Source organism: Lepidothrix coronata, unplaced genomic scaffold, assembly GCF_001604755.1.
Source record: "Lepidothrix coronata isolate B3197 unplaced genomic scaffold, Lepidothrix_coronata-1.0 Scaffold196, whole genome shotgun sequence".
Classification (NCBI taxonomy): Eukaryota; Metazoa; Chordata; class Aves; order Passeriformes; family Pipridae; genus Lepidothrix; species Lepidothrix coronata.
Window position 1 is genome coordinate 353,960 of NW_016690376.1, and position 20,847 is coordinate 374,806.

The following is a 20,847-nucleotide window of genomic DNA, read 5'->3' on the forward strand; positions in this document are numbered from 1 at the left end:
CAGCTGGATTACTAACCCCATTTTTATATTTTCCATGGGGGTGGCATGAGTAAGAGCTGACTCCTAGCGATGGCTGTTGCCTCAAGAAACCCTCAAGGAGAGAAATGCTGACAGGACTATCAGGCTTGTTTAGGTTTCAGGCCACATCAGGAGAGCTGTGCTAGGAGCAGGATGGTGACTCAGGTACAGGACAGAGCCAGCCCAGAGGGGCCAGGATGGAGAGGGCTGCCCCAAGCATCCCCCAAGGCAGTATCACTAGGAGGGGATGGGCATGCATTGCTCAGCCTTTTCCATCATCTCTGCAACACCTCAGTCCTTCCAGAGATTATATTCAAGACATGGACTTGCCTTGGAGAAGAGCCCCCAGCCCCTGCAGCAAACCTGGTCTGTTCATGGCTCTCCCCGTTTTGACTGATGGTGAGATGGGGGTGAGATCAGGCCTTGGGAGCATTTTAACATCTCCCAGATGCTGTGTTATGTGTAAGGGACAGTGCAAATGATGAGCATAGGTTACAGGTTTCAGGGCTCAAACACAGGCCAAGTCTCACATGTTTCCTGCAGCTCCCAGCCATGGGTATCCCAGCAGCCCCAAGATCCTGGCTCCAGCCTCCCCGCAGCTGGCTGGGCGGTTGCAGTGCAGAAGCAGGAGATGGCAGCCCCCCAGCAGCCTCCAGGGTTGAAGTCAGGGTTTGCACCCAGACCCTGGGGCGACTCCCCTCCCTGTGGAGAGCCGGGAAGGGGAGGGATGGGGAAGAAGAACTTTCCCACTTGGGCTGAGCCGATGGGAACGAAACCTTGCTCCCTCGGCCCTGACTGCCGAGGCGGTGGGAATCTGAGCTCAGCCCCTAGGCGACTTAATGGGCTTTTAAAAAACCCCTTTGTATTGGATCCATTCTTCTACCCAAAGCTTGCTGGCCCCGCTCCAAGGGGAAACCTTTGATTCTGCAAATACACCACAATTATCATCCCGAGGAGTCTCAGCTATCAGGCTCCCCCGCCTCCAAAAGATCAGCAGGATGCCGGAGAGGTGCTTAAATCATTCCATCCCAAGAAAGCCTTGGGCTGTAACAGCTTCCCCGTTGCTCGGAAAAAGCCACCCCTCTCCCAACAGCCCGGCTCCATTTTTCCTCCAGTGATACCGTCGCTAGTGGAGGCAGGGCGGGCAGCGCTGCGGAAACCAGGCCACCGGGCTTCCCGGCGATTTCATCAGTCCTGGGACCCGGCTGGCGGAGATTTATGGGCCCGCAAGAATCTCGCCTTGGAGTTATCTCCCCCTCCCTGCTTTTTATGGCCGTGCAGATAGAGATTCAGCGATAGAGCCCTGCTGGGCACCATAACAAGCTCGCTCTGTTTGACAGTTGCAAATATTTTTCTCCAACACTGCACAGGTCCATGTGCACAGGCTGCTCTCCCAGAGTCGCCAACACCCAGCACCGGGAAACTCGGCGTGGGGGAGCCCAAAACCAAAAGCTTGCCAAGCACGGCATCCACTCCCATCCTATTCTTTGCTCACGTCTCCCCTAAGCTCTCCCATCTCCTCAAGGTAGGTTTCTATTCCTTTTAAATTGCTGGGTTGTTGTTTGGTTTTTTTTTCAGAAGTATTTTCATTTTCTTCAGTTTATAAAAGTCCTGCCCTTCTGCAGTTCTCTCCAGTCTAATGCTGGGATTTTTGAAGGGAATTTAGGGGAGTTAGGTGCTCCACTTCCAGCAGGAACCCAGCTCTTCTTTCCTTGCAGAAATCCCCCTTTAAAACAGGTCGTCAGTACTTTTCTGCAGCTGTTTTTCTTAGTAGTCTAAATAAAGCTTTCAAGTTATGACTCCTTGATGTGAGGCCAGATTCAGAGGCTGTCAGTTCCTTTGTGTATCCTCAACTTGTCCGGGGGTGTTTTATTTTGGGATGGCTGCTTGCTTTCAGGGCTTGCTGCAGAGCTGTGCATTTAGCAGCCCCCTCCTGCCTCGTTCTCCTGCTTGCCAGTGACAGTGTAAGCTCCAAGCACCAACCTGAGTTTGGCCCCTGCAAATCCCTTGCACTGTGCCTGCCTTTCTTGCAAGGCCGAAGGATTTTGCAAGCAGGAATTTGCTCTGGCCATGGGTTCCCCCTGAGCCGTTGCAGGAGCCCCAGGGAAAGGTGCTTCACTCTGGTTGAGCAGCCAGACCCAGTGTCCTTCCCCAGCTGCAGTCACAGCCCTCACGGCCCTGGGACACAGATGAAGTTTCTTCCTTGTGGAAATTAATTTTATGGCAAAGTCTGATCCCCTTTGGTAACACACAGGTATTGTCATGTGGATCCAGCAGAGGCTGAAATGATGTGGCATCATTTTTGGGGACTGCATTCCAATGCTGCTCAATATGCTCCATGACCATGTCCCACTTGCTTAGTCTCACTGGTGTGGCCAATCCATCCAGTTCCCCAGGCCAGCCCAAGATGAAGGCGATGGGAGCACAGGAGGCTGAGCCAGCTCTGCCCCCAGGAGAAATGTGGACCCACAGCTTAGGGACCAACACAGCTCACCCCAGAAATCTGTCAGCAAGCAACAGGCTGAAGCCAAAAATCCACTCCTATCCTTTACCAAAACCACTGCTGCTTACTTAGGATGCTCCAGGCATGATTCAACGCTCATTATCTTCATTGGGCTGGAGATTAGGCTGCAATCTTTCCAGATAATAGTTTTATTAGCTATCTTTTTACATTATTTATTTGCACTGAGTTCAGAACACTCAAAGCTTTCACTGGAACAGTAACACCAGTCCAGCAGACAACATCTTATGCTGTGCTTTCTTGCAGTAGCAAAGATCCTGTGTAGAAGGAGCGATCCCAGGCCAAACGTGCTCTTGCCAACAAAGTTCTTTTGGCTCAAGCAAGCTGTAGGTGTTATGGGTGCCCCACCAGCTGCTAATAGTGGGGAAAGGTCATTTCCTAGGGCTTCGGCACAGGCAGTGGACTGTTGTGTCCCATTACCTGCTGTGCTGGGCTCTGCCAGGCCTAATCCCAGCCAAGGGACAACCAACATCCATGGAACGGCTCACCTGGGGCTTTTTCTTGAGCTCCCATGACCCATCTGCCCACGGTCATCCATCCTGCCCCAACACAAGCTGGCACCAACCCTCTTTTGGCTGGGACAAGATTGCATTCTCCCTCCCTCCCTCTCCCCTGAAGCAAGGCCTGGAAAAGAAATTAGACTGCACTAATTACTGATTTAATGATAATTGCATGGGCTACTGGCTTTGGCCTTGGTCGTCAGCCAAGACAGCACATGGGCCACTGCAAACCTGTGGCAGCCCAGAGTACTAACCCTGGGTACGAGGGCTGGCTGGAGTTGGCCCTGGAAAGGGCTGCCTGGGAGGTCCTGTAGTGCGTGCTGGCGATGTTACCCAGCCCAGGTTTTCCTCTGACTTCATGTCACTGCAGAGGATGACTGTGGGGAATGATGTGTCCATTCACCTTTGCCCTGTCCTTAATGACCTTGTCATGAAAACCAGGAACTGACAACACGACCCTCTGGACAACCAGATCCTCTCTGGGATGCAAGGGACTTTTTTGGCGCAGGGCACTCAACTTTCTCCATTTCTTTCTGAATGACTCTCTTCACAACCACAGCTGCCTACCATCCTCTTAGCACACCTACCAGTCTGGGTTAAAGGGATTCACATGGGTGTGGTTGTTTTTTTGGCTCACATTCTCCCTATTAGCTCTTGGACTGCTGGTTGCTCATTGCTTCTGGAGCTGAGCACTGCCCTGCATGACACCCGACGTGCTCCTTAGGGAGGGTGATCCAGGAATGTCCTACCACCCACCTGAGTTCAGTGAGTGCAGAAGCAGTGCTGGGGACAGGCTCAACAACATGCATGGTTTTGATAGCCCCAAATGTCCCCATTCTCCCCAGTTCATTCCTGGAAGAGAGATTCCCACTCGGGGAGGGACCACTTGTGACGTAAGCACCACACAGGTGCTGCCGCTCCCCAGTAAACCTGGCAGATCCTGTGGGCCAGCTTTGATATGTATTTCTTTGCTATTTGAAACAATCTCTCATGGAAGAGCTTGGACTGGAGGCTGTATATAAAAGCTGCTGTTGTTTTTATTGGGCTACCATCCATCTGTTTATAACACAGATGCCTTGAGTGATTCTGCTGGTGGGAAGCGGAGGTGAAGAGGCTCCTTTGGATGTGCTCAGAAATCATCTCCACATCCAGGACTGCTTTTAAAGATGTTTAACATCATTCATCTTCCAAGCCTTTCAAAGCACTGCCACATCTCTGGGGTTTGGTATAAACACTCAGCTGCAGAGGACGTGAGAGAGAGAGTGGGGCAGGCGGTGCAGTTACAAGATGTCCTGCGTCAGAAGTGGTGCAATTTGTAGCTGCTTGGAAATGCCCTGGCAGAGAAATAGGGAATCTGGGAGACGCACCTCTCCGCTCCTGGCCCAGTCCAGAGGCAGTCTGTCAGCCCCAGAGCACAGGGACGAAGCACTAATGGAGCTACAATAGAGAATGTGCTCTTTTGCTTGCTCTTTGTCTGGAAGAAGCTCTGGATAATATTTCCTTGTCTGTTCCTCTTCAAAATCCCAGCTCCAGCTTTCTGAAGCTGCCAGCAATGTACTACCCTTGGCTCTGCCTCTAACTGAAGCTCTAGTCTGTCAGGAAAGGATAAGTTTGTCCCTTCTTTTGAACTACAGAAGGGGAGTCTCCATCCCTCTCCCCACGTGTGGTACACCTGCCTACATCCCACCTTGGACTCTTCTACCCAACAGCCACTGCCAACACCCAGCACAGCTCCATCTGCTCCACCTCTCTCCCATACCCATCCCTTCGCTATCGGGACATACCTTCCCTGGCAGATGTCCAGGGAGGCTGCACAGCAGCACAGAGAGAGTCCTGGTTCCCTTTATGCCTCCTGCAGCCGTGGCTCCTGGGACTCAGACTGTAACTAGATGACTTGCCCAAGACCAAGGAGTGGGTCAGTGTCAGAGGAGGGATGTGGACATCCCTCCCTGGGCTGTGCCTCCAACCTGGCCTCATTCTGTGTGAAAAGCACACAAACCGGACATTCAACTTACCACGTCTTTGCACAAGGCCGGCCACGGCCAGGGCTGCCAGGGAATTATCAGATGCTCTTGTGGCTCTGCAGGGAAGCCAGGATTCTAAGGGAAGGGTTACTGATTGCGTTTGGCCCTGGGGAGGTGTGTTGGACAAACTGCTGTATAATCACTGCACAATCCAGCCTGCAGAACAGCAGAGTAATATTTTTCTCTTATCATCGCGGAGCTTTGGAGGCTCTTATTTGATCTCCTTTATCCATGTGAATGTGTTCAAGAATGCAGCAGCCTCTGCCTGCAGAATAGCTGCTATTGTTCCCTTTGTTCATGTGTCTGGGCTGTTCCTCAGCCTCCTCTCTCCCTTCCTGCAAAGAGAAACACTCTGCATGGTCAAAAAGTATCTTTACAACTTGATCTTAGATATCAACTCAGCCATGGGAAAGGCAGAGGGCATATTTTCCTGAATATTACAGCTTTTTATGATCCAGAGGGGAGCATGGTGAAAGGTACCTTGAGCTCACATAGTGAATTAGCTGCTTTAAACTTCAACCAGGATATACTCACCCATGCCCACTGCAAGCTGCTCAGAACCAATGCTGAAAATAGATGGCATTGGACTGGACATTTTTGGCTGATCTATCTGTTCCTCCTGAAGTGCTGACCCTTTTAGTTCGAATAAATCCACAGTAACAAAGCAAATCAGCTTGGAAGAGAAACAAAGAATCTGAAGGCCATGAGAAACACAGATCTGCATTTCAATTTTTTATCCTGCTTTTTTTCTGATACAAAAGCTTTTACATGTCTTCATGCTGAAAACAGGCTGGAATTGACTTAGATATTAAACGTATTTAACTAAGAGACTTTCTTTTGTGAGTGTGGGACTGAATTCAGTGCTTTTCAAAACCAGGCCTCCAGCTTTGCAATAATGTCTCTCTGATTTCTAGATCAGCCCTTTCCACTTCTCCTTTCAGACAGGTCTGTGGTAGATTATCCTAACACAATCTTTACACCCTGTCAAGTGCACAGTTTCAAAACAAACCTCAGATCCCTCTGAAAACCCATCTCCTCTTCATCCCCCTCGTGGAGAACCTGTAGGAAGATGTCAAATTACACAAACGAGAACTTTGGCACAGCCGGGTTAGATCAGGCCGAGTTAGTCATCAAAGCTACAGGCTGGAGGTTGCTAATCTATTGGTGACTTCCAAGCAAATTATTTTTATTTTCTGTTTACAAAATAAGAGAATTGAGATTATTGGTTAGGCAATGAGGTGCAATGCATCACCAGCTGTGGTAAAACAAAGATGATGCAGAGCTTGCTCGTCCACCGAGGAAGGTGTGCTCCTTCATTAAGCCTGAGTCATCACTTGCATTAGGAGCAGGATGGAAGGACGGCACCAGAGCCACTGGCTGCTGCCACAGGGCTGCTGGCAGTGGCCAGAACCTGCTGAGAGCCTGATCCTGCACTGCCTGTGGCACACACACACACAACTGGTGAGACAGGTTGGAAATCACTGGCTCAAGGCTGGATGTGTGCTTTGGCTTTCCCACCTGCCTCACTGGGAACTCCTTTAGAAATCCTTGCTGGGAATTGCTCTTCCAACTGAACTTATGTGGGCTGGAGGCCAAATATTTATTCATTTTTTTTAGGTCTTGTTACTTTTTTTTGCACTGAATTAAGCAGAGGAAATCACTTACTGCTGTTCAAGTCTCATGGATGTGCTGTGCTGTTAATCTCAGACTTCATAAATTGTAACTTAAGCTTCCTCAAATCACGACATTTGTATTTGTTTATTTTTTAAATAAGAGAAGTTGGCTCTTTTCACTGGGGTTTTGTGCTTTCAGGACATGACATGGCTTTTTCTTCCCTCCACATGTAGCAGCAGGAACAACCCCTTCTGCAAAAATTACAACCTATGACACAATTGCCTGACTCCAGAAACAGGAATTTAGAAAAACACCTCCTTCCTAAAGACCCAAATGAAACCTTTTAACATGGGCAGTGAAGGTGGGAGCAGCCCAAGGACCAAGTTCTTTCCACCCTGATCTCATTGCTTTTAGCAGAGGACTCTGAGACTGCCTTTGCTGAGCACCCATTATTTGATCTGCAGACTGAGGAGAAAAAAAACCATCCAAAGAGCAGCTTATTTTCAGTGTGGCATCTCCTCTGCCTTGTGGAGTGCAGAAAGCAGTAAAACCCTCCCACCCAGCACTTCTATTTTCATGCAGTGTCAGTGTGAACAATCCCCCAAGAGAGCTCCGAGTGTCTCTTTCCTCTGCTCAGCTCACAAAGCAAGAGCAAAGAACAAACCTCCTTTCCTGTCCCTCCTACCTCCCTGAATCCCTCCTCATTAAGGAAAGAAAAGGTCAATATTGGCAGTGTTGAAATGAAGCACAAGGACCCAACCACCTCCTGCGCCTGGTGCGGGGCGTGGAAAGAGCCAAGCGTGAACCAACATTTTCCAGAGCCTCCATCAGCTCAGGGGGCTGTTTTGGCTTGCCAGTGTGCAAGGAAGGAGCCTGACTTCAGGAAGCAATTTGCAATCAGGCCCTTAGGAGACTAGGGGAGGGAAAAAAAAAGCATCTGTGAGTGGGTCATAGGTTGGCCTCAGACAGAGGTTTGAAAAGTGTCTGGCAACTTGGGAAATTCAAAAGGTGGTGGGCAACCCCCACCAGGAGGATGCTGAGGAAATCTGAGGCTTGCCACATCAGAGGGCCCTTAGTGAGACTTCCCATCTTGGCCTAAGGCACCTGCTCCCCTCTTTGCAGCATCTATTCACCAACATATCCATGCAGCAAAGCCGCCACGTGGGCCTGTGTTGTTCTCAGCATGAGCTCATCTTCTCAAATGCGATGTGAAGAGCTCATGTTTCCCACTCCACCACGTTACCACCCACCTTTTCTCTCTACATCTGTCTGCTGCCTCTCCATAGGTCCATCTCCATGGCCTGGTAGGTGCTCTCCTGGCCAAGCATGGATTTGGTCAATGGTGTCCGTCTTCCTCCACTTTCATCCCACTACCTTCATGTTTCCTCCTGTGTTGCCTTTTACTCTTCCCATTACCACATCATCACCCTCTTTGAGTCGTGCCTGCAGTGATGGTTGCAGAGATCAAAGCTGGTACTGGCACCCAAGGCATCAAGGCTGTACTCTCATGGTGAGTAAACTCTCCTGTATCCTTGTGTTTTCCTCTCTGTCCATCTCCATCCACTATCCACCTCTGCTCTTAAATCCCCAGGCACTCTGGGTAGAGGGAGATGCCCTTTGGTCTGTGTGTATCCATCATCACTTACAGTGCTGTCCTGGGTACATTGTGAGAGGTATTGCCTAAGCCTGGGTGAAAAAGAGGGGCCAAAGCCCCCTGGGACCAGCATCGCGATGAACAGCCTGTATGCTGCAAAATGAGCAGGGCTGGAAGGTTTAAATGTACCCAGAACTTTGCAAAAAATACTGCTGTGTGAAAAATAAGAATATATTCCCTTTTCCTGCCCTTATTTGGTATCAAACCAAGTGTTTAGACACCCTGACTTTTCCCTAGGAATAGAAAATTTGATTTTTGACCAACATCTCACTTACAATCTTAAATTTGTTTTAGAAGGAACCTCTTTTTTTAACTTTTTTTTTTTTCCTTATACAGCTAAAACAGACATAATTGCTATACCCCCCAAATGCTCCTTTCTTGTGTACCAATGCAAGATATTTACCTTGGCCAGCCAGGTACAACAGTGCCCAAGGAAAGCTGAATTAAGCCCTGGTGATGAGTTACAGTGCCTAACACTTCCTAAGAACAATCACAGTGATTTATGACCGCTGACATGACAAAGATTTTGTCTGGTAGTGAGAAGTGATGGCTGATGTCCCTCTAAATACTTATCATTTCTGGCAGCTTAATTGAACCCCATTAACAGATGCAACAAAACTGAGAAACATTTCTCCTCCTAGGAGTCCTCACTGGACCAGCAAAGCTAGTGTTGGCCTTACTTCCCTGGTTTTCCTTTGAAGTCAGAGGGTGCAGAAATGATCTTCCTAAAAGAAATATGCTACCAAAGGAGTAAATTATTCCCATATTTGACTTTAGGACACCCTGGCAGGAGAGCAACCTCCCTTGATGGATGGTAGAGAAGGGACCCTTGGAGAGTTGTTGCAGTTTTCTACTGTGGATTGATGTATCCCTCATTCACCATGCAAAGGACTTGGGCTTGAGTCCAACTTGGAGCTTTGCCCTCCTCTTGGGGATTTTGGAGCTCTTCAGACCAGTTGAGCAAAACCCCCGATAACTGTGACAGCAAAGGCATCCAGCCCTGGCCTGCGAGGTGTTTTGGGAGCAGCTCTGCAACACAAGAGCTCTGGCGGATGGAAGGGAGGAATCCAGGCATTTCTGGCAGGCTTGCAGGCAGCTGGGAGCTGTGCAGGGGATCCCACTTTCCCTGGAGGGTGGCTGGAGCACTGCAGGAGGGTAGTGTTTGCTCAGCACCCAAGAGAGCAGCAAACCCAAGGCCACTGGAGGCAGGTGGAGGGAGAAAGCTCCCACTTCAAAGCTTCTATGTGCAGGAGGAGGCTAAAATGTGGGAGATAGTTTTTATAAGGGTTCATCCACAGCAGCAACAGACACCTGTGGCCTGGAGCAACTTTTAGGAAAGATAAAGCTGTGCACAGAGCGTGTACTCTTGCAGCAGCTGAGCTGTGCTAGCCTCTCATCTGACTTCATGCACCAGGGTGTTATCTTTTTCTCGGGAAAGCCATGGAACTGGGTAGAATTTAAATTATACCCCAGAGAAGCTGGCTTGCTTCTCTGACAGAGGTCATAATGAGGGAGTCGGGATTCCAGTTATAGCTCGGCACAGCAGATGTAGCTAGTTTTGCAGATGATAAAAATACAGCCTTGTCTCAGGAATGCTGCAGAAGTGAGGCACGCGTGTGGTTGGCTGCTTTTTTTTTTTTTCCCAGAGCTGTTGTTTAACTCTGGCTGTACTGTACAATAGTTGTTCCCATTGGGAAATCAATATTTACAGAGCAAACAGCAATGAGATGTGGGCTGGGTGCCATCCAAGCATGCAGCAGGACCTGCTCCGTCGACTCCCTGCACCTCAAACTGTGGAAAATGCTACTCATCTCTTTTTTGGGGTAGGATTAGTTTTTCACTACCAGTGATGAATACTATTTTATTTTTACTCCCCTCTGCATGCTTTCCACGGCCTGCTTGCAAGGAAGGAGACAGCCACTGAAATATGGGAAACTACACTTTATACTCTCCTGTATCAGGCACAACTCACCTCTTCTGATAAGAATTCAGGGCTTGATGCACAGAATTAGCCACTCACTCCAAATGAAAGCAATTCCAATCTTGTTCCATAATTTCCACGAGACCAAGTTGCTCAGGGCCCCATCCAACCTGGCCTTGAACACTTCCAGGGATGGAAGTATTCCAGGGATCTCCTTAGGGCTCCTGCAACTCCACAGCCTACAGAGACTTCCACCAGGAGGACAAACACTGCCCTTGCAAGGAGCAGGTCATTGCTGGGGTGAGGCTTGGCTGGGAGCAGCACAAACCCGGCGATGTGGACTTGGTGCTTTGCTGCTCCACAAGGCATTGCCAGTGGAGGAATGCACTACAGGCAGAGTGGCAATGCCAGTCTCACCTTACCTGGATGCTACAGTGAGTCATGTCCTCTTGGTTTTGCAGCAACACACTAGAAGCTGGCTCTGTTATACTGCCTGGCCCTGTACTCCCTCCTGTTTGCAGAAGCGCAGCTGTAAGGAAAATGTTATGTCTCTAATCTCTATTTACACAGGATGGTGATAAAGAAATTCCTCCACAATCACTTAATCTCTCTTTGGGCTGACACCACCATCTTTGCTCAGCCCAGTTCTACAGCAGCAACACACCACAGTGTTTTGTGGGCTCGAGGAGGACCGTCACGTGAAAACAAGCTCTGCACCAAAGTACACCTTGAATTTTGGGGTTAGTTTTGAGTCCCTAGCGACAAGAAAGACATTGAGTTGCTGAAGCATGGTCAGAGAAGGGCAATGGAGCTGGGGAAGGGTCTGGAGCCCAAGTCTGATGAGAAGTGGCTGAGGGAGCTGGGGGTGTTTAGCCTTGAGCAAAGGAGACTCAGGTGTGACCTTATCACTCTCTACAGCTCTCTGAAAGGAGGCTGTAGCCAGGTGTGGATTGGTCTCTTCTCCCAATAACAGGTGACATGACCAGAGGAAATGGCCTCAAGTTGTACCAGGGAAGTTTAGACTAGGGAAAATTTATTCCCTGAAAGGATGGTCAGACATTGAAACAGGCTGACCAAGGGCAATGGTCCCTGGAAAGGGTCAAAAAGCAACTTGGCAAAAGGGTTTGGCCGGGGCCTGAAGGGGCCGGGGCAAAAACCGGAACCCAAGAACCTAAAAGGCCTTTACAACCTAAAAGGTTCTAAGACTTTTTCTGACCATGATGAGTGAGGAGCCCTCTGCCCTGCAAGTGTCCCCTTAAACAGACAGGATGATGGTGCGAGGAAGGACAGCACCACCCTCTGGAAGCTGAGGTGCTTGGCACTCTTGCCCAATTTTGGCAGAGGATTTGAAGCAAGAAGCCTGCTTTTGGGTGGGTTTCTGCTGTAAATTCAGCTGCCTCTCTGCAGCAGCGAGGTGCCTCTAGCATATGTGCCGTCCCCACCACAAGCTGCCCAACTCGTGTAAGTCAGCTCTGAGCAAGCTCTGCATGAACTCACTGCCTGGCCCTAAAGGATTGGAAAAACAGGAAACTCTTTCAAAGGTGTCTAAGGATTTGATGTTGACATTTGAATTTCCCTTTCATATCACTGCAGCATTTTTGCCCAGGCACTTTATCCCTGCAGTGCGAAGCTGTCATTTATTTTTTAGTCAGAGATTTTGTGCTTTTGAAATTAAAGCCAAGGCGGGCAGAAAATAAAAGTATTCCAAGACACTTTAGTGCATTAGACAAGGGTTAATTACAGGAAACTGAGCCGTTCCAGCCCTTGGGGAAAAGCATATCTTGTGTACAAATAATTCAGAAAAAGGCAAAGCTGTTCTGCCTGCTGAGATTTTTGGTACTATACAGTTTGAGGAAAACTCAGGATGAAACAGAGTTCTAACACCGTGACAGTAACATAGAAGGAGCTGAAAGGGACTGAGGCCAATGCAGACTGCATGGCCACACAGCTAGGAAAGTGGCATCCTTGCTCAACCAGGCCCTGAAGCAATCAGATGGGCTGAGAAAATATGGCAGGGTTACTGTGGTGACAGTCCTACCTGTGAAATGGGCTCTGTATGCTGGCAGCTTGTGATCACGGAGGCTGCAGGCACATGAACAGGCAGAGGGCGTCTCATCTGCTTCCCAGGAACGGCTGGGAACCAGCTCCCAGAGCCGCAACTGGCAGTGGTGGTTATTTAAAAATACACCCTTGACGCTGCACCTGGAGCTGGCCACATTTTCCTGCTGCCAAACTGTGTATTGGGAGGAACTGTGGGGAAAAAAAGAATCCACCAAGAATCTGTGAATGTCACCTCTTGGGTGAAACTCCATCCCACTTGTTACTCAACTCAACAAATGTCAATGCCCTGTCCTGCATTTAAATTCCCACTGGAGCAATTTTCCCCAGACAATGGCCTGCTTTGCCCCAGCAAACACAGAAAGGAGGTATTTCCTCAGAGGAAGTTAATTTGGCTTTTTAGACCAAAAGAAAAAAAAATAGGAAGAGTGGGAAACAAAACCTTTTCAATAATCTGGGAAAGTATTATCGGACAAGACCTTTTCTGCTAAAGGGAAACACTTTCCCCAGGCCATTGAGATGTTAAGGACCAACATGTTACTTTAATGTTTTCTTTAAATGAAAAAAAATTACATGGCCCTGCATTTAATTTTACCAGTACACATACCCTCCATTGAAGTTCTGACTTTATTTTAAAAGAGTGATTCATGCATTTAGCTTTTGGTTCATTTCTATCTTAGTTTTGGAGTCATAATAAATCCCACTTTAGAGGTGCAGAATGATTAATTTCTCAACCACATTTTTGCTTTGAAGTGTCTGTTGGCTGTTAATAAAATAAGTCCTTTTACATTCTCTTCAAAGTCACAAAACACAAATACACACACATGCTTTAGGCCAAAGGAGGGAGCTGAAAATCTATCTGGCAGTGGGAATGTAGCTGAAATGAAGAGGGGGGCTCCTATCTCACCACTCTGGGGAAGAGTGCTGCATTTGTTCAACCAAAACTGCTTCATGTAGAGGCAATGGGGAAGTTGTGACTGGGTCTCCAGAAATCCTGATTTAGAGGGTGGAGTCTGGTGCAATGAACATTACATTTTTTTAGTGTTTTCACAGCCAAGATTTAATAAACTTAATTTACATCTGACTGAAAGTTAAATACCTTACAGCCCTACACTCAGCAGTGGCTTAGTGTCGAATTCAGAAGGGTCTGTGTCTGCCTCACAGCTAGTTTTACAGTGTGTCTAGAAAGACTCCTGCCTCTGAGACATGGGGAAACATGTAGAAGCAAAGGAGCATTCCCAGCTGGCATAGCTGGGCAGCCACCCTTGAAAGCCACTGGTTCAGGCTGGTTGAGAATAAGCCTCAGTGCTCAGGAGTTAGATTTTTCACAAAGGGCAGAGTCAGAGCAGAATGCTGAACTGAAGTGCTGATGCTCTGGACCATTGCAGTTGTGCAAAGGTCCTTTCATCCTTGGGGAAGGATTTCATCAGGAGCACTGCTGGTGCAAAGCAGTTTCCACCCCAAGTCAGCAGCTGCACTGACAGCATGGCACAGAACGGGAGTGGGGGACAGGGAAAAAATCAAAGCAAGCTGGACTTAAGCAAGGGATATCTCATCGAAAGAGTTCTCTTTGGAAGATGTAGCTCTCAAAAAAAAAAAATCTTCCTTTTGCTAAAATATTTCCCATTTACATTAGGCAGTCACATTTAGCTGCTTCATTTCGGTCACAGTTCCAAGCCAGAACATGCCACTGAACATCACACATTTCAGTTTTAAAAGACCTTAAGATCATCTGACAGTATTTCCTCATCTGACCTTCCAGAGAAACCCACAGAGTTCAACCCCTTTCTTAGGGGCAAGGCACTTTGGAAGACTACATATCCTAAAATCATCCCATGACTAAAACGGGAACACAATTTGGCCGTATGGGAACTGCCTGACCTTTGGAGTATGGTGGGAAAGGAGGTTTGGGCTGGGAAGCCAGCTCATTAAAGAGGAGGGGAAGATGATGCTTTTGGACTACAGTTCCCATGATCCAGTGCAAAATAGGTTGGCGGTGAGCGGAAGGTATTCAGCCTGCCAGAAAGTGCTTCCATGTGAGAACCTTTGTGCCCTATACAGGAAATCAGGGGATGCACCACCTTAAAAGCTGGAGGAAAAATGTGAATTTTCCTTGTACAAAATTTTACGGTTTGGAGTGAAATTAAGTGCTGGAATGTCCCAGGATGTCAGTATGAATTTTGCTAACCTGCAATGCCAGACTTTGAAGATGGGGTCTCTGCACCCAAGAAATCCCCACTTGCTCTGTCGCTTTCCATGGGACTGCCAGCACAAGTGGGAGCCCTTCCTTGGTCTTTGCATTCAGCAAGGCCACAGGTTGGGCATGCCCTGAATTCCCTGTGAGAGCAGGTCAGATTTACCCTGGCATGAGGGATGGCAGGGGACAGACAAGCTCAAAAGGTGCTAATGCAATACAGCTCAGGCTACAGCTTTCTGCCTTTGCACCTCTGGAGCCTTGGAGGGGAAGGCTGGCTCCTGGGTGGGAGCCAGGACTTTCACCAGCTCTCCTGCTGACAGCACTGGGCACCCTAAGTGTCTTTTGTCTCACCTGGTGTCTCAGCACAGAGAAAAGCAGAAATAAACCCTCACCGGCCTTCGTAGACCCCTGAGACAAGCAAGGAAGAGGAGTGTGCAGAGAAGAAGTCATCAGCAGTGTGCAGCAGCTTCTCTCAGCTATAAATTGCAGACATTTTAAACATTTATTAATGTTTTGGTTTGTTTTTTTTGCTGCTGTGTTTTGTTTGGGGTTTTTTGGTGTTTTTTTTTTTCCCCCACAACAAGACCTGTGGCATTTTCCATGTTGGAGACCTAGATTTGACTTGTCATTTAAGGGTTTTATGGGTAACACCCTTTCTCTTTTCTCAGCTTGTGCTCAGGAGCTGGGAGAGCAGCCGACTCCCCCACAGCTTTAACCTGAAAGCAGGCAGGGTTGTGCAATAGGGTAACAGCTGTGGCATGTTACCACTGGTCCCAAAATCATGTCCTAGCCTGTCTGCAAAATTCATCTGTGTGGCTTGAGTAAGCTCACAGCTGCCAGCATCTGGGCTCTATCCTGCCCCACATTCATCCTGCCATCAAGTCAGAGGGCTGCAGCAGGATGGCAGGATGGAAATCAAAAGGGACTTCAGCAAATCAAGTCTCCTTCTCGCGTGGGCTGTTTCTGTCATTGTCTCCTTGTCATGACCCATGGCCAGCTTGTCAAAGCCTTGCCTTAATGTAAGAAACATTGAAATAATATTGTAATAAATTTTAAAATACATAAAATAGACAAAAATAATATTGTAATGACTCTATTGTGTGATAAATGATATTGAAACAATAGAGGGTCATAACACTGGTGCACCAGCTTCCATTAATTGTTACATGAGACATGCATGACTCCAGGAATCATGTTGTTTGGAAAAGAGCTACTTTTCCACCATTTCCTACATGTTTTGTGTTTGTGTCATTTTAATCTGCTTGGCAAACACAGGCTGTGATTGATGGCTAAGAGACTCCATCCATTTATTTATTAGTTCACCCTGGTTTCAGATCTGTGCTTTCTGTGATCTGCCTTTGGCCTGACAAACATTTCTTGCAGCCTGTAACTCGTCTCAGAGCAGTCAAAGCACATGAATAGGGACTAGAGGGATCACAGCCTTTTCTGGAGGCAGTTCTAACCCTGGCAGAAATAACCCAACCCACCACCTGCTGGCATGAGGTTTTCCCACTGTGTCTGACCACACCAAAGCAAATTCTCCTGTCCCAAGGGCAAGGGTAAAAATCAAGATGCACGTGGAAAAGAAGCTGCCTAAGCTCTAGCACCAAAGGGAAATTGCTACTAATGACTTTATGAAATGACTCTACGAAATACTATTTTGGTCAAAACCTGCTCCTTGTCATAGTATGATGGAGTGAGGAGAGGAGTGGACAAGGCAAGGGCTACACGTGTCATTTATCTGGAGACTTGTGTAAAACCTTTGACACGGTCCCCCACAACATCCTCTCTAAATCGGAGAGAGATGGATTTGATGGGTGGACTGTTGGATGGATAAGACATTGGTTGGATGGTTGCATCCAGAGGTCAAAGGCTCAGAGTCACTGATGGACATTAGTGACAAGTGTATCCCTCTGAGGTGCATATTGGGAGCACTGTTATTTAATATCTCCACTAATGACCTAGATAAGGGATTGAGGGCACCCTCATCAGATTTGCTGATGACACCAAGCTGAGTGGTGCTGTTGACACACCTGAAGGATGGGATGCCATCCAGAGGGACCTGGACAGGCTTGAGAAGTGTGCCCATGGGAATCCCATGCAGTTTAACAAGACCAAGTCCAAGGTGCTGCACCTGGGTCAGAGAAACTCCTGGTAGGAATACAAGCTGGGGGATGCAGGGATGGAGAGTAGCCTGGCCAAGAAGGACTTGGGGGTGCTGGCAAATGAGAGACTGGACATGAGCTGGCAATGTGCACTTGCAGCTCAGAAAGCTAATCACATCCTGGGCTGCATCCCCTGCAGAGTGGACAGCAGGGCAAGAGAGGTGATTCTGCCCCTTTACTCCGCTCTGGGAAGAAACTACATAGAGTACTGCATCCAGCTCTGGGATCCCCAGGTGTTACAACCCTCTCTGCCAGGCAGGAATAACTTCTTTTTTGCTGATAAATTCCTTGGACTGATTTAAAGTAAATCAATACTAATGATCACTGTTTACAGATATATATATATAAATGGTTTATTTTAGAACAATTTGGTTGCAAAGGAATACAGGTAAATAGCTGGTTTGATTGTATCTGTAGTAACATGGCAATATAAAAGCATAAAGGTATTGCAAAGAAAAGGAGGTATTTAGCTGTCTTGGTTGCAATATAGCTACGTAAAACCATAAAGATATCACTGAAGAAAATGTTTAAGGGGAAAGAGAGAGAGAGAGAAGAAGAAGAGTTAAAGGAAAAGGAGAAAAGGGAAGAGAGAGAAAAAGCGTTTACAGTCACCACTGAAAGCTTTCTAGTGAAACTGGTGGTTGTTGTCACTGGTGTCAGTGACATAGAACTGTTGGAGTGAGCCCAGAGGAAGGCCACCAGGATGATGAGTGGAATGGAGCACCTCCCCAATAAGAAAAGGATGAGAGAATTCGGGCTGTTCAGCCTAAAAAAGAGAAGGCTTTGGGTTGACCTAATTGCAGCCTTCCAGTACCTGGAAGGAGCCTACAAGAGAGATGAGAACAGACTATTTGCAAGGGCATGTTGTGAGAGACAAGAGGGAATGGTTTTAAAATTAAAAGGGCAGGCTCAGTTAGGATATTAGGAAGAAAGTCTTGAGTGTCAGGGTGTTGAGGCAGTGGCACAGGTTACCCCCAGAAGCTGTGAATGCCCCAGCCCTGGGAGTGTTAAAGGCCTGGTGGGCTGGGGCTTGGAGAAACCTGGTCTACTGGAAGGTGTGCCTGCCCATGGCAGGGGTGTTGGAACCAGATGAATTTTAAGGTCCCTTCCAGCCCAAGGCATTCTGTGATTCGATGAGCAGAGGGGCCGGGTGGCAGGAGGCCTAATTTGGGATGAGAAGCCATTCAGCACTCTCAGTTTGGTCGAGCTCAATGCGACTGTTCATGAGCACAGATTCACAACTAGTGTGATCTACCGAGCCTCTAGGCCTAGTGGAGTTTTACACAAACTTGCACGATCCAGATTCTAGAATAGCACTCTTTATTGAAGCAAGGGGAAAGCAGTTTCTGGATTGCCAGTCCTAAATGCAGTGACTACAGGGTGTTAAAATGTGCTGGGACAGATGAATTGGTGCTATACTTATGTACTAATAATATTATATCAAATGAATTGCCTACAGTATATATTATCTATACCTATAAAAATTTATAAACTTATGTATTTATATATTAAAAAATAGCAGTCTTTATTGAAGCAAAGGGAAAGCAGTTTCCTGGATTTCTAGTCAGGAATGCAGTGACTACAGGGAGTTAATATGCAACGGGAATAATGAGGAGAGAACTATTGGTGCTACATTTATATAAAAAATATTATTATATAAAATAAATTACCTAAAATATATATTATATATATTATAAATAGATATATTATAAAATACATATAAAGACTAAAAATGATATATTTCTATGTAAGAAAATTAAGGTCAGCTAAAACACAGTCTGAGAAAGATAGTCTTTGTGCAATGCTGACCTAAAGGTGTTCCATAAGGGCACAATAGGAGACACTGTGAGAGATTTATTTGTGCTATATTTATATATAAAATATTATTATTTAAATAAATTATATGTATGTGCACTATAATAAATATATTTTTCTATGTTATATTAATTAAAATCTATATATTAAATAAAAATATATATTTATATATGAGAGATTTCTGGTCAGGACCAAAAGAGTTGGCAAAATGCTGACCTACTGATGTCCCTTCAGGGAACAAGGAGAGATACAGTTTAGGAATATTAGCAATGCCTCTCACTTGATCCCTGAGCAGCCGGAGCTGCCAGAAAGAATTCTTGGGCCTATCTAAAATGGTCACAATGGCCATGAGAGTGGGAGGGGAAAGGAGGATGAAAGTCATCTTTGTAGCCCCCCTGGTCATCACTGCAGGCTGTGCTGGGCAGACTGCTGAGAGGGGAATGCTGATGGCAGAGTGCTGCTGCACAAGGTTTTCCTTTCCCTCTCTCTGTCCCACATCCTCTTCTCTTTTTCCCTGTGGTTTGAAGCAGTTGTCTTGGACCAGCCATGAGACCACCAAGCACAGCTGTGTGAAAGAAGACTTCTTTCAGTGGCCTTCTAGCAACATTATTTTGAGCCGGTATCGCAGATTACGGTACTCGCTTATTGCCTGGGTGTGGGCGGCCGGATTTTCCGCCAGGTAATGGAAGAGGTTGAGTGGCTCGGCAGTTTGGACTTCCAGGGGCAAGCTGATCACCTCAGGAACCCTCTGGTTGCCCACAATAAAGTGGTCAAGATGTTTCTCCAACAAGGAGCAACGTAGGTACTCTACGCTGTCCTCCAACCGAAGCAGGATATACCTGCTGCCCCACCGTGACACGGGTATGGTATTCAGGAGGTGCATCACAATGGTCTTCATCATATAAGTAGAGAAGCCAATGCCCACCACAGCACGGGCCAAGAGCTGCAGGTATTTGAGGTGCCAACTGTTAGGTGGAGCCTGCTTGGCAATGTGCCTGAAAAACTTCATCTCTGCCACGGCGTAGGTCTCAGGCCACACTGTGCTTGGGGTGAAGAGGGCCTCTGTAGGCTGGCTGCTCACGTAGATATCTGAGACTCCTTGCTGCACCCCAAAAAGGATCTCAACCGTGAAGCTTTGTGTGCCTCTGGTCACCTTGAATTTGCAGCAGCGGTTGGAGGGCAGCAGCACTAATTGCCAACCTTGGGAGTGAGGCAAAATCACCCAGACTGCTCTCACCAACTGGTAGAACCAGCGGGCAGTTTTCTCCACATCCAGGTAGGAGCCAGTGCAGAGGGTGTTTAGGAAGTTGGGCTCCTCGTTCCTCCTCTGCTCGTCCTCTGGGTGGTGGAGGGAGCACAGCACGTTGTCATCCTGCTGCTCCCTTGGGCAGGTGCACACCGGCTCCACGCGGATAAAGAAGTTCCTGCCGGGTAACTGCCCTGAGGTGTCCATCTCCAGATGGAAGGTGTGCCCCGGAGGAGAAGTGAGGGGTACAAGGACACTGTACACCACATCCTCCTCCCGGGGACTCCAGCCTTCAAAGGCACTGCCGACTCCGATGGCTCGTTGTGGCACTGGGTATGAACTGTTTGACAACAGGTGTCCAAATACAGATATGAAAATGTCCATTAAGTCAGATGTCATCTCGCAACCTCTCTCCAGGTCCTGAATGGGCCACTGTATTTGCCCCTCTAAAATCCTTCCAATGTCGTTTTCAGCATCGTCTCCTTCTTCAACTGCATTTCCATCATCATTGCCATTTTCTGCAATGGCAGCATCATTGCCAGCTTCTTCTTCATTTTCACCAACATTTCTGACTTCATTCCTATCCTCATTGTCTTCTTGATCCACAATCACAACATTGTCTCCTTCCTCCTCCTCCTCCTCCTCGCCATTGTTGTCTGGCTGGCGGCTTCTTCTGCTGCGGATAAACCACAGCCACAAGAGAAGGCCCAGGACTACAGCCAGAGCCCAGAAGTGCTCCTGCTGCAAGGCAACCCACAGCAGGGTTCCCCAGGCCCTGACACTGCGCTCCAGGCTGCTCTGCTCCAGCTCCTGCAGCAGCCGAGTCATCTCTCTGTCCAGGAGATTTGCACGCAGCTCCATGCGCAGACGGGTGTCCTCATCCAGCCCATCAGCCACCATCTGTGGGTACTGGATGAGGGTTTGCAAAAGCATGAGAAGAATCAGTTTCGCAGCCATGGCCTGCAGGAGGAGAGAGAGAAGGGGTTGAGTGGGGTTGAAAGGGAGGGAAGGAGGGAGAGGTGAGGGGAGTACGAATGGGAGCAGCGGGGATGTGGAGCAGGAAGGAGAGGGCCCCAGGGCAGCTGGCAGGCAGCAAGGCCTGTCCCACTGCCCC

General features: G+C 47.9%; 1 protein-coding gene across 1 annotated transcript; it reads right to left on the reverse strand.

The window, feature by feature from the left end:
* Positions 1 to 17,954: 17,954 nt before the first annotated feature.
* On the reverse strand, positions 17,955 to 20,841 carry LOC108505595 (inositol 1,4,5-trisphosphate receptor-interacting protein-like 1). Its single transcript, XM_017831776.1, has one exon. It carries the CDS (start codon positions 20,688 to 20,690, stop codon positions 19,074 to 19,076), a length of 1,617 nt encoding a protein of 538 aa, XP_017687265.1. The 5' UTR covers positions 20,691 to 20,841; the 3' UTR covers positions 17,955 to 19,073.
* Between the last annotated feature and the right edge of the window lie 6 nt (positions 20,842 to 20,847).